The 14,364-nt window shown below is 42.2% G+C and overlaps 2 protein-coding genes across 4 annotated transcripts in view; both read right to left on the reverse strand.

Moving 5' to 3' along the window:
- Positions 1 to 342: 342 nt before the first annotated feature.
- Positions 343 to 8,018, reverse strand: LOC121570058 (annexin A2). Its single transcript, XM_041881510.2, has 13 exons — positions 7,908 to 8,018; positions 5,779 to 5,846; positions 5,490 to 5,592; positions 5,223 to 5,317; positions 4,937 to 5,050; positions 4,301 to 4,391; positions 4,118 to 4,197; positions 2,119 to 2,178; positions 1,880 to 1,970; positions 1,681 to 1,776; positions 1,512 to 1,570; positions 1,162 to 1,272; positions 343 to 1,059 (listed from the first exon to the last, which is right to left on the reverse strand). The coding sequence occupies exons 2-13, from the start codon at positions 5,824 to 5,826 to the stop codon at positions 997 to 999; spliced, it is 1,011 nt and encodes a 336-aa protein (XP_041737444.1). The 5' UTR covers positions 5,827 to 5,846; positions 7,908 to 8,018; the 3' UTR covers positions 343 to 996.
- Positions 8,019 to 10,318: 2,300 nt separating this feature from the next.
- Positions 10,319 to 14,364, reverse strand: part of LOC121570057 (rho guanine nucleotide exchange factor 2) — a 51,021-nt gene continuing 46,975 nt past the window's right edge. For all 3 annotated transcript variants that reach the window (XM_045214837.1, XM_045214839.1, XM_045214838.1), the window contains 6 exons: positions 14,108 to 14,218; positions 13,928 to 13,986; positions 13,716 to 13,808; positions 13,218 to 13,595; positions 12,842 to 13,022; positions 10,319 to 11,864 (listed from right to left, as the gene is read on the reverse strand). In XM_045214837.1, the coding sequence (XP_045070772.1) occupies positions 11,782 to 11,864; positions 12,842 to 13,022; positions 13,218 to 13,595; positions 13,716 to 13,808; positions 13,928 to 13,986; positions 14,108 to 14,218 (905 nt within the window). In that variant the 3' untranslated portion in view covers positions 10,319 to 11,781. The remainder of the gene's footprint in view (positions 11,865 to 12,841; positions 13,023 to 13,217; positions 13,596 to 13,715; positions 13,809 to 13,927; positions 13,987 to 14,107; positions 14,219 to 14,364) is intronic.

Consider the following 14,364-nt stretch of genomic DNA (forward strand, 5'->3'; position numbering starts at 1 on the left):
TCTAAAAGGTGAGCTTATTCAACGTGGAGAGGGGAGACAATTTACTGTTGGTTGACAAAGCTGTAATCCTGACAGCCAATCATTCACTGTCAAGGTGTCACTTTTCAATAGCTGGACATGGCACCCATACGCAAGAAACTAGCCAGTGGTTCGCCAACTTTATAATGATGTGACCCCAGCTAAGCTTTTGGAATTTGCCTGGGACCCATCACGTGAAACAAACCAGTGTTTCTTGTCATGATCCAGTCAGCAGTCAGAACTTTTATGTTTAAAACTAACTTTTATTATTTATAGTTTTAAACTTTGTACAAGTTCAAAGTTACATTATTAAGGAACCGTTACGTGATTTTTGATGCGTCTCATCATAGGATCCAAACTCTTTGACTCGGCTTATGCAAACATCCAAGGCTGCCAACATCACATTTGATTGAAACCTATTGAATCAGGTGCCACCTCTCGTGGAGCTTAGGTGTGGCAACAACATCATTGGGGGACGGGGTGCCTTGTCTATGTAATGGTAGGGGAAACACTGCCATAGGATGAAAGTGCTTCTATTTTTACAGATTGACAATCCATAGGTCCAGCCAGCCCTTGGTCATGGTGGGAGGGGATAAGGGGAGTCTGAGATGCCAGTTATGAGATGCTTGAGGGATATTAATACTTCTTGGCTGACATTGACCTGGGATTAGGACGAACAGAGGGAGAGACACTTAGAATTTGAAATCCCTGGGCCCTGTTCCCCACCAACTCACACTGGATGATATTCATAGAAGTAGAAACAAAGGTGTGAGATGTTTGAAATTCGGTTACTATAAGGCAAATTACCCCTTCATAATGGTTAGCACTATGGGTGATATAGACTTGGTCAAATTATGGCAAAATGTGCTGAAATATCAAAGACATGTAAATTGTTTAATGGAGTGACATAATACCAGTTATTAGGTTACAACCACTGAAATAATATGTACTGTGTGTAGGTTAAAAGGTATTCTTCCTTCACAGGTCTTCAGATCGACACAAGGCTAGGAGAGCCTGCTGCATCTCCCCTTTGTATTCTTTCTGTGGGTGTGAGAGAGAGGGACGTAGTTATGACACAGTTACAAACAACAAACCTTTCAGAATGACTATTCAATGTATTGGTGTGCGTGCATATGTCTTCACCTGTAACGTAGAGTAGAGTGAAGTGTTGGTCAGTCTGCGATACTCGATTCTCACACAGAGGAGGTCCTCTTCACTGTGGCTGATAAGAATCCCCTGCACTACACTGCCTTTCTGCAGGACACATACACAATAAACATACACAATTTGAATGAACCTGGCTTACAGAAGACTCTGCCTCAAGACCTGACACAAAGACACAGAAATCGATAGTCTTACAAGATCGCAATGCCCACTACAATTGCCGACTACACCTCACAACACAGCAAGAATAGTCATGTAGCCAGTGTGAGTCTGGAGTAGAGTCACTGTAGCAGTGTGTGGAGTAGACCACCATATGAAATGAAACTCACCTTAATGTTGCTGTGTAGCCGCTGGGCCAGGAAAAAATGAATACTTGGGATGGAGCCAACTACAGATGGAAAGAATCAATACATACTTTTAATTAGTGTTGTCATACTGTCACACACAAACACACACACACATGAGCATTTGAAGAAGTTGAACAAGGCTAGGTCTTACCCAGAGTGCGGAAGCCAAGCCTCAGGTCCCCAGAGAAGTGACTCTGTACTGTTTTATCCACAGTCTCCCCTCTCAGATCCTCCAACCTGGATAGCACTGAGAGATAGACAGAGGGGGTGAGGGGGGTAATGGAGGCTACAGCCATACCAGGGCTAGGAGGAGAGACAGCGAATGGATGAAAGAGAGATTTGTTTGTTACCTCTGTTGAGATGGTTTGAGTCTCTCGTGGTTAACACCTGAATCCAGGGGGCTGGGTCCTTTTTCTTACCATTCACAGCATCATTCAGAGCCTACACACACACACACACACACACACACACACACACACACACACACACACACACACACACACACACACACACACACACACACAGGATATCAAGAGTACTGCCTAATTGGAGGAACTTTCTGGAGGTAATTTTGAGGAAGAACACTCACCTTAACATCCTGGTCAATGAGCTGATAATCAACAATCTCCTTTGAATTCAGCTCCTCCTTCTGTTGGTATTAAAGCACAAATGGCACCTTTCACTTAGTTCAAATTAGGACATTATTTTTCACTGACTGATCTATACAGCCTACTCTGTGCAAGAGGGTGAATACTTGGAGAACCCTTCCATAGGAAAACACGTTTTGGTTCCAGGGAGAACACTTTTTGGGTTCCATGTAGAACCCTCTGAAGAAAGGGTTTGACCTGGAACTGAAAGAGTTCTACATGGAACCAAAAAGGGTTCTTCAAAGGGTTCTCCTATGGGGACAGCCAATGAACCCATTTAGGTTCTAGATAGCACTTCTTTTTTCTTTTTTTGTGAACTCTACATACAGTTAAAGTCGGAAGTTTACATACACTTAGGTTGGAGTCATTAAAACTCGTTTTTCAACCACTCCACAAATTTCTTGTTAACAAACTATAGTTTTGGCAAGTTGGATAGGACATCTACTTTGTGCATGACATAAGTAATTTTTCCAACAATTGTTTACAGACAGATTATTTCACTTATAATTCACTGTATCACAATTCCAGTGGGTCAGAAGTTTACAGACACTAAGTTGACTGTGCCTTTAAACAGCTTGGAAAATTCCAGAAAATGATGTCATGGCTTTAGATGCTTTTGATAGGCTAATTGACATAATTTGAGTCAATTGGAGGTGTACCTGTGGATGTATTTCAAGGCCTACCGCCTCTTTGCTTGACATCATGGGAAAATCTAAAGAAATCAGCCAAGACCTCAGAAAAAAAATTGTAGACCTCCACAAGTCTGGTTCATCCTTGGGAGCAATTTCAAAACGCCTGAAGGTACCACGTTCATCTGTACAAACAATAGTACGCAAGTATAAACAACATGGGACCACGCAGCCGTCATACCGCTCAGGAAGGAGACGTGTTCTGTCTCCTAGAGATTAACGTACTTTGGTGCGAAAAGTGCAAATCAATCCCAGAACAACAGCAAAGGACCTTGTGAAGATGCTGGAGGAAACAGGTACAAAAGTATCTACAGTAAAACGTGTCCTATATCGACATAATCTGAAAGGCCGCTCAGCAAGGAAGAAGCCACTGCTCCAAAACCGCCATAAAAAAGCCAGACTACGGTTTGCAAATGCACATGGGGACAAAGATCGTACTTTTTGGAGAAATGTCCTCTGGTCTGATGAAACAAAAATAGAACTGTTTGGCCATAATGACCATCGTTATGTTTGGAGGAAAAAGGGGGATACTTGCCGAAGAACACCATCCCAACCATGAAGCACGGGGGTGGCAGCATCATGCTGTGGGGGTGCTTTGCTGCAGGAGGGACTGGTGCACTTCACAAAATAGATGGCATCATGAGGAAGGAAAATTATGTGGATATATTGAAGCAACATCTCAAGACATCAGTCAGGAAGTTAAAGCTTGGTCGCAAATGGGTCTTCCAAATGGACAATGACCCCAAGCATACTTCCAAAGTTGTGGCAAAATGGTTTAGGGACAACAAAGTCAAGGTATTGGAGTGGCCATCACAAAGCCCTGACCTCAATCCTATAGAAAATGTGTGGGCAGAACTGAAAAAGCGTGTGCGAGCAAGGAGGCCTACAAACCTGACTCAGTTACACCAGCTCTGTCAGGAGGAATGGGCCAAAATTCACCCAACTTATTGTGGGAAGCTTGTGGAAGGCTACCCGAAACGTTTGACCCAAGTTAAACAATTTAAAGGCAATGCTACCAAATACTAATTGAGTGTATGTAAACTTCTGACATTTCACATTCTTAAAATAAAGTGGTGATCCTAACTGACCTAAGACAGGGAATTTTTACTAGGATTAAATATCAGGAATTGTGAAAAACTGAGTTTAAATGTATTTGGCTAAGGTGTATGTAAACTTACGACTTCAACTGTATATTGTAATATTGAGACAACCAAGTCTAAAAGAGAATCTACTAAAAGAAGAGTGGCAGTACCTTGAGTATGGCCAGTACCAGCTTAGTGAAGTCTTTACTAGTCTCACTGATAAGATCATTCTCCAAGTAACGTCCAAACTCTGCAAACAAAGCAGAATAAAACTACAGTAGGGCACACTGTGTGTGTGTGTGTGTGTGTGTATTGCGAGAGTGTGTGTGTTACCCATAGACAGTAGAGCTCACCCTGTTTGTAGGCAATAGTGGCATCTTTAAGCTGCTGTGGTGATTTGGTACACAACACTGCCAATAGACTCTCTTCATCTGTACCAATACCCTGTAACAAACAATTACACATTTAAAGTGATTCGTTCCAGTGATGTAGCCAAGTCACTCAATCTTGAGTCCAAGTGGAGTCCCAAAACCCTTGTGTCCGAGTCGAAGTCTGAGTCCTTTATACTCGAGTCGAGTCACGAGTCCCTTGGTGTGCTAAAAGTAGCTGTCCAACCATTTTTAAAGCGAAATCTCATAACAGTGTTGTACATTTGTAAGGCTAAATAGATAACACAGCTATCTAACATTTGCTGTTGTAGCTAGTACTGTATGTTCAATTAAAGAGAGATTTTCTGACAACAAAGTCACAACTGGTTGAGTCCGAGTCGAGTCACGAGTCATGAAAATCATGACTTGAGTTTGAGTCAAGTCCGAGTCCTGGGCTTGAGTACTACAACACTGATTTATTCACACACAATACACAAAGACGCACACATTCATACAAACCACAGTACAACACATACAGTAATTACACGCCTAAAAATACGATTAACATGTATTACATGTTTATTACAATGATCATTGAAATAATCTGTGATCTGCTCTCACCTCCATGGTCTGTCTGAGGAGATGGGCGTCAAACTGAGAGGGGGTCATCATCAGCCCCAGCATGAGTTGCTCCAGCCCCCCTGACAGAGCTTTCTTCAGGGCAGGACACAACTCCTACAGAGGAGGGGTAGATAGAGACTGTTGGGCTGGGTTCCAATGCCATATATCACATCCCTTCCCACAGTCTTCTTATAGATGTAAAAGTACTCAATAGTTGGCCTGACAGAGCCACAAAGTGGTAGGCTGACAGATCCACATAGTGTTTCAACCAGGTAAGGACAGTTACCTTCTGTGTGAGGTTATGGTAGGACTCCGCGATGCTCTGTCTCTGGGCATTGTTTCGATTGGTCAGGATTCTCACCAGAGTGTTCACGTCACTGCCTAACACACACACACACATATTTGGAATACCTCATCCAATATGTATGTATGATACTAACTACTCCAAACATTCACACCATCAGATTGACGAAATTCTCAGGCAACAAATTGTTTTTAATGAGCCATGGTACTGATTTACTTCATTAGCGGACATTAAATCCTTGAATAGTACCTTTGCTCTCCAAGGCAGTTTGAATGTCGCGGGCGTCCTTCTCTGAGTTGAAGTTGGGGAAGGGTCGCACAGTGCCCAGTGTACCCCACCACATCGCCGGAGACTGGACAAGACAGGGGAGAGAGGGGTGATGTCACTGAGTCACTACAGTAAACCTCTATCGCTGACATTTACTGTCTAGCTTCCGTCATGTTGCATTTAGCCATTCTATCTTTTTAGTTTAGTCCAGATGAAGGAGAAGAGATGAGGAGAAAGCCTCTTCAGACTATGGAGATGCAGGTTCACTTACACTGGCTTCGGGATGGGTATTTTGCATACACTTCAGCAGAGCTTCCATGATGGGAGAGACAAGAGTAACTGCGATTGAGATTAGGCATAATTAGTGTTGGGGTTATTCGACGTTTTAAATATATATATGTATATATGTATGTATACAATTATTTCAAATATGCAATAATATATTATAAAACGGGTTGTTTTAATCCTAGATGCTGATTGGTTGTTAGCAGGGATTTATTCACGATAATTCCCAAATACCATGATGCCATAATTCCATTTCACATATCAATGCGCATCCAATGTCCCGCAGTTCAGTTGTCCAACTCTGCATTGATACATTTACCATTGATAAATCAGGTACCAAAACTACAGACATCAGACATTTTATGGAATAGAAACATTGCCTTCATGTATCATTTCACAAACAAATCAGTGATTACCCAAGGAAAGGAGGGAGGAAAGAAAGAGTTTTTGAACAGGGCCACAACGGTCGGTGAAGTCCATTGAAAATACTTTACTTCATTGCCCTCTAGTGTCGCAAATGTACGGAAGAGTATAAGGGCCAAGTGAAGACGGAATTTTTTTTACAGCGACGAGTGGTGGTACTTATTTTCAGGAGGGTCCACACTGACTCGGACGAGGTATTTCATCCAAATCCGTCTTGTTACATACTGTACATAGGTAGAGACAGGTGGGTTGTGTGTGTATGCAGGTGTGAAATGATATATTATGCTAGGCTACCAACCAAGTCATGTCAGATCAGTGATTATTTATTTGTAGCCTATCATAATGTATCTGATAGGCCTATATTTAGACCAATTAATATTTCAAGAAAGGGATAATCCCACCATGAATATATTCAAACAGCGCCTCAGATTAGCTGGATTGCGCGTGCAGGAGTGGTCCTTCAGTTGCCTCCTCCCACAAGCACTTGCGTAAACCTCCTGCTTCATCGTTCATTCCTCCCACAGCCGTCGGATAGGCCTATCATTTACTTTCACTTGCTCATTGTAACGTAAAATTTGCCTACAGGTTAAGGTACTCAATCTAGTGGGCCGCTATAGGTTTATAGTGTGCTGAAAATAGCGGTGTTTGAACGAATTTGGAGAGCAGTTTGACATGGGACACATACACACGCATAGCCCCCTGTCTCCAGGATTCCAAGATCATTCGTTTTATTGGGTGTGTTAACGTAGCCTACTAGCCTATCGTAGAAGGTTAGTTGCCATAAGGGGGAAATACTACTGTTAGTAAAGCAACATGGATAAGGTCGTTAATAGTTACAATTATGCACTGATTTGTTGCAAGGTGTTCGCCTAGGCTACGCAGCAGAACGTTGTAGCGAATTCGGTGGGCAGACTGCCAGGGACTCTCTTCGCGTTCAGTGACAGCCTAAAAAGTGGTTTGTTTCTCATAACGCACCATGACCGTTAGCGTATGACTAGTCTGAAATTGCCAGGGGGAAGTTTGGTATACGTGTGCGAGTCTATTAGATCATTAAATTGATGGCCATTTGTTTGTTTTGCCCTTACTTTTTACCGCCCACACACACCTGCATCCTTACCCAACCCGCCTGCATTTATCCAAATCCCCTACATGAATCTTGAAATATAACTGCGACTTTATTCTCGAAATATTGGCACTTTATTCTCGAAATTTTGCCACTTTATTCTCGAAATAGTGCCACTTTATTCTCGAAATACTGCCACTTTTCTAAAAGTACTAGCTTGCAAAAAAGTATAATCCATGTACCGCCAACCCTTGCTCTTTTTTTCTTCACTTGACCCTAATACTCTTCCATACAAATTAAACTTCGGCGTTGTGTCATTTCTGCTTGCATTGCATACCACAAAACTCAACATCTGGCCAGAGCAAGCAAAAGTCCTCCAACCTGACTCTACAGACTCTACTCTAAATTCCTCTCTTCTCTGATGATGTTGCGTACAACAACAGTCTAGTCCACTACTCATTCTTGAGTTCCTCCATGTGAAAAAACGCAGGGAATCACAATATCGTTTTACAAAAGGAAAACATCAAATTATGAACTGCATAAATCAAAGACTGATTTTGTTAAAAAAAAAAAAAAAACATTTCACCAACAGCTTACGTCATTACATAGCATAATGAAATGAAACGCACCTGATATAGTCCCGTTTAGTATCCGCTTGACAGGAGAGGTCTCTGAAATGACTTTATGTTTTAGTCTATTTCCTAGACAACGGGGTGTGTGGCTGCAGCGGGACAGATAGGATATGGCTATGGTGGACTTGGTGCACTCACTCATTATTCATTTTATAACCATGGGCGTGTCTCTTGACAGGTAGGCTACCTTGGCTGTAGAAATTCCTGACTATGGACTCCCTTACAGAAAAACCACATGATTTCACATAAAATTTAAAGTGTGAAAACATGTCATTTTGGAACACTTCACATGTTATCACGTTTTCACATGTAGTTCACGTTGCTTTACAGTGCCTTGCAAAAGTATTCATCCCCCTTGGCGTTTTTCCTACTTTGTTGCATTACAACCTGCCATTTAAATTGATTTTTATTTGGATTTATTTGCACCACTTTTCCGTTATTTCAAAAAATTCTAAAAAATAAATAAGTTATATTTTTCATTCCACTTCACCAATTTGGACTATTCTGTGTATGTCCATTACCTACACAAAATAGTCCAAATTGTTGAAGTGGAATGAAAAAATTAACTTATTTCAAACAATTCAAAAAGAAAATTACGGAAAAGTGGTGCATGCATATGTATTCACCCCCTTTGCTATGAAGCCCCTAAATAAGATCTGGTGCAACCAATTACCTTCAGAAGTCTCATAATTAGTTAAATAAAGTCCACCTGTGTGCAATCTAAGTGTCACATGATCTGTCACATGAACTCAGTATATATACACCTGAAAGGCCCGAGAGTCTGCAACACCACTAAGCAAGCGGCACCACCAAGCAAGCGGCACCATGAAGACCAAGGAGCTCTCCACACAGGTCAGGGACAAAGTTGTGGAGTACATATAAGGGTTGGGTTATAAAAAAATATCCAACACTTTGAACATCCCATGGAGCACCATTAAATCCATTATTTAAAAAATGGAAAGAATATGGCACCACAACAAACCTGCCAAGAGAGGGCCGCCCACCAAAACTCACAGACCAGGCAAGGGGGGCATTAATCAAAGAGGCAACAAAGAGACCAAAGATAACCCTGAAGGAGCTGCAAAGCTCTACAGCAGAGATTGGAGTATCTGTCCATAGGACCACTTTAAGCCGTACACTCCACAGAGCTGGGCTTTACAGAAGAGTGGCTAGAAAAAAGCCATTGCTTAAAGAAAAAAATAAGCAAACACGTTTGGTGTTCGCCAAAAGGCATGTGGGAGTCTCCCCAAACATATGGAAGTAGGTACTCTGGTCAGATGAGACTACAATTGAGCTTTTTGGCCATCAAGGAAAACGCTATGTCTGGCGCAAACCCAACACCTCTCATCACCCCGAGAACACCATCCCCACAGTGAAGCATGGTGGTGGCAGCATCATGCTGTGGGGATGTTTTTCATCGGCAGGGACTGGTTAACTGATCAGAATTGAAGGAATGATGGATGGCGCTAAATACAGGGAAATTCTTGAGGGAAACCTGTTTCAGTCTTCCAGAGATTTGAGACTGGGACGGAGGTTCACCTTCCAGCAGGACAATGACCCTAAGCATACTGCTAAAGCAACACTTGAGTGGTTTAAATGTCTTGGAATGGCCTAGTCAAAGCCCAGACCTCATTCCAATTGAGAATCTGTGGCATGACTTTAAGATTGCTGTACACCAGCGGAACCCATCCAACTTGAAGTAGCTGGAGCAGTTTGCCTTGAAGAATGGGCAAAAATCCCAGTGGCTAAATGTGCCAAGCTTATAGAGACATACCCCAAGATACTTGCAGCTGTAATTGCTGCAAAAGGTGGCTCTACAAAGAATTGACTTTGGGGGGGTGAATAGTTATGCACGCTCAAGTTCTGTTTTTTTTGTCTTAATTCTTGTTTGTTTAACCCCAAAAAATATTTTGCATCTTCAAAGTGGTAGGCATGTTGTGTAAATCAAATGATACAAACCCCCCAAAAAATCCATTTTAATTCCAGGTTGTAGGCAACAAAATAGGAAAAATGCCAAGGGGGGTGAATATTTTCGCAAGCCACTGTACATGTTGTCATGTGTTATCACATTAACTTCACATAAGATCACATGAAAGCATGTGTTTTTGGAACACTTCACGTGTTCGCGTGTGAAATTCATGTGGTTTTTCCATAATGGCTATAAGCCTATCCGGCCGTTAGTTCAGTTCACCAATCTGATATGAAATGGATGAAACCTAGAGTAAAACCAATACATGGTGAGATAGATGTAGCTATAATAAAATCCCTGACATATCCAGTATTTTCATGTGGAAAGTTGGATATCAGACACACTGTCACACACACACAGAATTGTGCACACCTGTCAGTGGGCGACCCCCTCCCAACACACGCACATGCGCCTGCCAATAAAAGCATCCAAGAAACTCTAGATTTCTGTAAGATTTATAAACAGCACACAAAATGAACAATAATTGTAAGTCAAATAAAAATAATAAGACAAAAATACAACATTAACATTAAAAAGTCATTTTCTTTTTTCAGAACAGATCAAATATTTATACAGACAAAAACTTCTTATAGAATATATGTAGCCTATAAAGAAAAAAAACTTTTTTTTATGTAGTTCAAACAAGGAAACACCCTTTGAATCCAGTCAAATAATTTCCATTCCTACATAATACAGTCGCTTCAGGGTCAAGGGGTGAGCTCAAAAACAGTCAAACATTTAGACTTTTTGTTAAAGGAGGTTTTGGTTGGTGTCAGTGTTGCTGGTGGAGTTGGCTGGTAGCAACAGTTTATCATCCTAAAAACCATAAGGGTGAAATACATTAGAGAACATCAAAGTCAATTCCACCGGCAAATCTGAACTCATGATTAAGTGCAGTGTAAACCACGTTTTAATAGTTCAATTTAGTAGTTCATGAATGAAACATACAACTGTAGATTAGATATAAGGTCAAAATATTCCAGATACAGTCAGTCAGATTAGTCAATTCTAAGGATGCAATTCTTTATCCTAATTCATATATCAATGTTGTTGTTTTTCAATTAAAAAACAACAACTTCGGTTCAGTATGGTCCTTCTGTGTGTATCCTCCAAAAGTCCGAACAGTTCATTGTAAACCCCCCCCTTCCCCATTTTTATAAAATATTCAGTATAAAGCCCCTCATGGTGGCTCACTACTGTTGTCTTTCTAGAAAAAAGAAACAATTTGGTTTATGAAAAGCACAAGAGGTTTCAAGTGTTTGTGTTCAAGAATGAGTGGGGTTGGGGGGTGAGAGTTGATTAATACCCACACATTCTTTTAAACAATTATATACAGTGTGTGTGTGTATATATATATATATATATATATATATATATATATATATATATATATATATACACACACACCTTTCCTGTCCCGCCCTCCCCCTTTCCTGTCCTGCCCTCCTTTACTGGTCTAAATGTACAACAATGACAGGCAGTTACAGTACAGAATAGTTCCTACTGGTATCACCAGACACCTATAGATATACAGTCCACCATTAGAATTCCATTGTTGTTACGAACCCGATCCTCCTCTTCACCCCCAATCCCTCTTCCTTGTTTTGAAAAGGGAAATAAGAAACGAAGAGTGGGATTGGAAAAGGGATTCAATCCCGAGGATGAAGCTTTTAACATAACATTAGAAAAACATGTAAAAAACCTGCATACAACATCTCAGAACTATCTTATACCATGATACAATACACAATTCCTGGGTAGGCTTTCTATGCCAAAGAAAGACGAATAGATGGAATCACTGAAGATAAGTTCTATCAGGTCTGGTTGGTTGGAGGTTGAGAATATGTTGGTCCAGCTCTCAAGTCCTGTTTTCTGGTTTGCGTATCCAGTGTGAGGTCAATGTTAACTCGGAACAATCTCAGAATCAGCCTTGGATTCCTGCGCTTCCGGTCCGCACTCGCTCTCCTCTGGGATATCCTGGAGATCTGCGGAGGTCATTGAAGGTTATTCATATGAATAAACATGTTATTAATACGTTTAATAATGGTTGAATAATGTGTTGATCAAAACAGGACTAGCTAGCTCAGTAATGTAAATAGAGGTTCCAATCGAGATGCGACTGGAGGAGTACTGTTATTTACACTGAGTTACCAGACATTGACTGATACAATAAGGACTGTGGACAGAGGGAGTTAAATATTGTCAGAGGTATCCACCCTTTAAGCACACAGAAAGAAAGAATGGGGAGAGGTGCATTGATTAAGTAAGAAGGGCATAAAAAACAGTGACTGTCTCTCAATACTCTAAATGTTGCCTCTAAACCTACCATTTACTGTATGATCAAAGTTGAATGAAAATGTATGAAAAGGGTGGAAAAGTAAAGAGTGGAGAGGACAGAGAGCTATTATTGACTATCAACAAGCAGCCATTAAGAGAGGGCAGAGAGATAGTACACAAAACTCTGCCTACTCATTAAACAGCTGAGAAATCGGTGCCAAACAGATAGCTAGAGATATGACGTGCTGACACACCTTCAATATGCAGAGGTAGAGAGTGAGAAATGTGTGTGTGTGACCAGGTAAACTAGGTGTGATACGGTTAAAGGTCAGAAATGTGTAAAGATCAGTTGTCATGGACACCATAGGGATTCTTTTGGGATTCCATGGATTTGGCCAATCCCAAAGTGATCGAGTCATAGACCTCTTTATCTCACTGATTACACCCTACCAATGACTAATACTTTAGTGCCGTAGATATTCCTTCTATTTTCATTTTTTACTCCACATACAAACGTATACATATAAACAACAACTTACAGACGCACACAAACAATGACCACATCTCATCTGCCCAGACCCGCATGCTCACACCCCCATCCCTAGTGCCTGCATTACTGTTTGCCCCTAGATATTCCAATTACACTCAATACAGGAAAGACAGACACTGTGGGTTAATTACTCACCTCTTGGACTGTCGGAGCGTGGTGAAACCTTCACTACATCCGCCTCTTCCTCTTCCTCTGACTCCTCCTCTTCCTCACTGCCTTCCTGTACGCCGTCCAATTGGTCCACTGGTTCCTGACAGGCCAATGGGGCGACAGGGCTGGGCTCGCCATCACCACTTCCTCTTCTTTTAGCAGGAGCCTAGTAAAGGAGAAAAGTAATGTCATCATATCCTCTTTGAGCTCACCTACAGATCAACCACTAGTGCATCTTGAATGGCTTAGTGATTCAGCCAGTTGGGGTGAGGACTGTAAGTCTACCTAAACCCAAACACACTTGACCCCAAACTCCCACACTTGACATTCACACACCTCTGCCAGAGGTTACTTTGCTCACCTGCTCTAAGGCTGTAACATCCACCACGATGTCTCCGTTACTGCCTCTGCTGCCTCTGCTTCCCCTTCTGCCCTTCATGTCCCTGAGCTGCTGCTCCATCTGAGCCTGGGCCTTCTCGCTCTCCCTCAGCCTGGCCTCCAGGGGGCGCAGCCTCCCCACCTCCTCCTGCAGCAGAACATGCTGCCTCTGGAGCATGGCCATGTCCCCCATGACTGCCACTGTGCCCGCATCCAGACCCGTGTCACGTGACATGGAACGGCACAGCCTGGGGAAGGTGTTTGGAAGAGTGGGGGTGGGAGTGGAGGAACCTGAGGAGGCAGGGCCAGTGCCCTCACGGAGGCGGAGCTCGAGGACAGAGTCCTGGTGAATGACGGCGGCCTGGGAGAGAGAGGAAGGAGAGAGAGTGAGTTTTGAATCTAGGTTGGAACTGGGGTGTAGGGAAGGACCCCTATGAAATAAACTGCCTCAAATGCATTCCAGTGTGTCATTCAGCCTCACCTGTAGAGCGTGGAGCTGAGCATTGAGGTTCACCAGCCTCTGACACACCTCCTCATTTAGTGGTCTGTCCTGTAGCTGGTTACCATTTCTGTCCTGAAAGGATAAAGAACACCCACAAAACATGAAGTCATTATAACTGATTATGTATTACAGTCACAGTTGTGGCTTATGTATATGTTATCCAACCCTAAGGCACAGTCATCCTCTCTCACCTTGGACGCTGGACTTCCTTTGAATTCATGAGTTCCGTTGACGGAGATCGAATCTCCATCTGTAAATGGGTGGGATAGAAGGAGAGAGAAAGTGATCTGATTGGTAAGTGAGAGATGAAACACTGTAGAGACAACCCTCCACCATCTCCCAGTGGTAAAAGACTAAGCAAAACCACTCACTGCTCACTGGCGCCCCTTTGTGGTTCTGGTCACCATTGGTACCGTTGGTGCTACCGTTGGACTTGGGAAGCTCTATGTTAGAACCCAGCAGCAACTCACTCAGCCTGTCAACTGATGAAAGGAGGGAAGGAGAGGGAATTAAAAACTAAAGAAGAGGCATAGCAACATTAACACCACAATGTAACATCGTCCTACTCACTGCATAACACTACACTCAGGGGTTAATAACTGAGGTTTTGTTGGTGATCTCAGATTGA

The sequence above is a fragment of the Coregonus clupeaformis genome, unplaced genomic scaffold (assembly GCF_020615455.1).
Source record: "Coregonus clupeaformis isolate EN_2021a unplaced genomic scaffold, ASM2061545v1 scaf0322, whole genome shotgun sequence".
In the NCBI taxonomy this organism is placed as follows: domain Eukaryota; kingdom Metazoa; phylum Chordata; class Actinopteri; order Salmoniformes; family Salmonidae; genus Coregonus; species Coregonus clupeaformis.

Excerpts from the sequence above, each read along its gene's own strand:
- LOC121570058 (XM_041881510.2), bottom strand. The coding sequence starts at position 5,826 with ATGGAAGCTCTGCTGAAGTGTATGCAAAATACCCATCCCGAAGCCAGT. Across the intron at positions 5,318-5,489 it reads AACTGCCTTGGAGAGCAAAG|GCAGTGACGTGAACACTCTG; the intron begins GTACTATTCAAG and ends TGTGTGTGTTAG. Across the intron at positions 1,273-1,511 it reads GGCTACACAGCAACATTAAG|AAAGGCAGTGTAGTGCAGGG; the intron begins GTGAGTTTCATT and ends TGTGTCCTGCAG.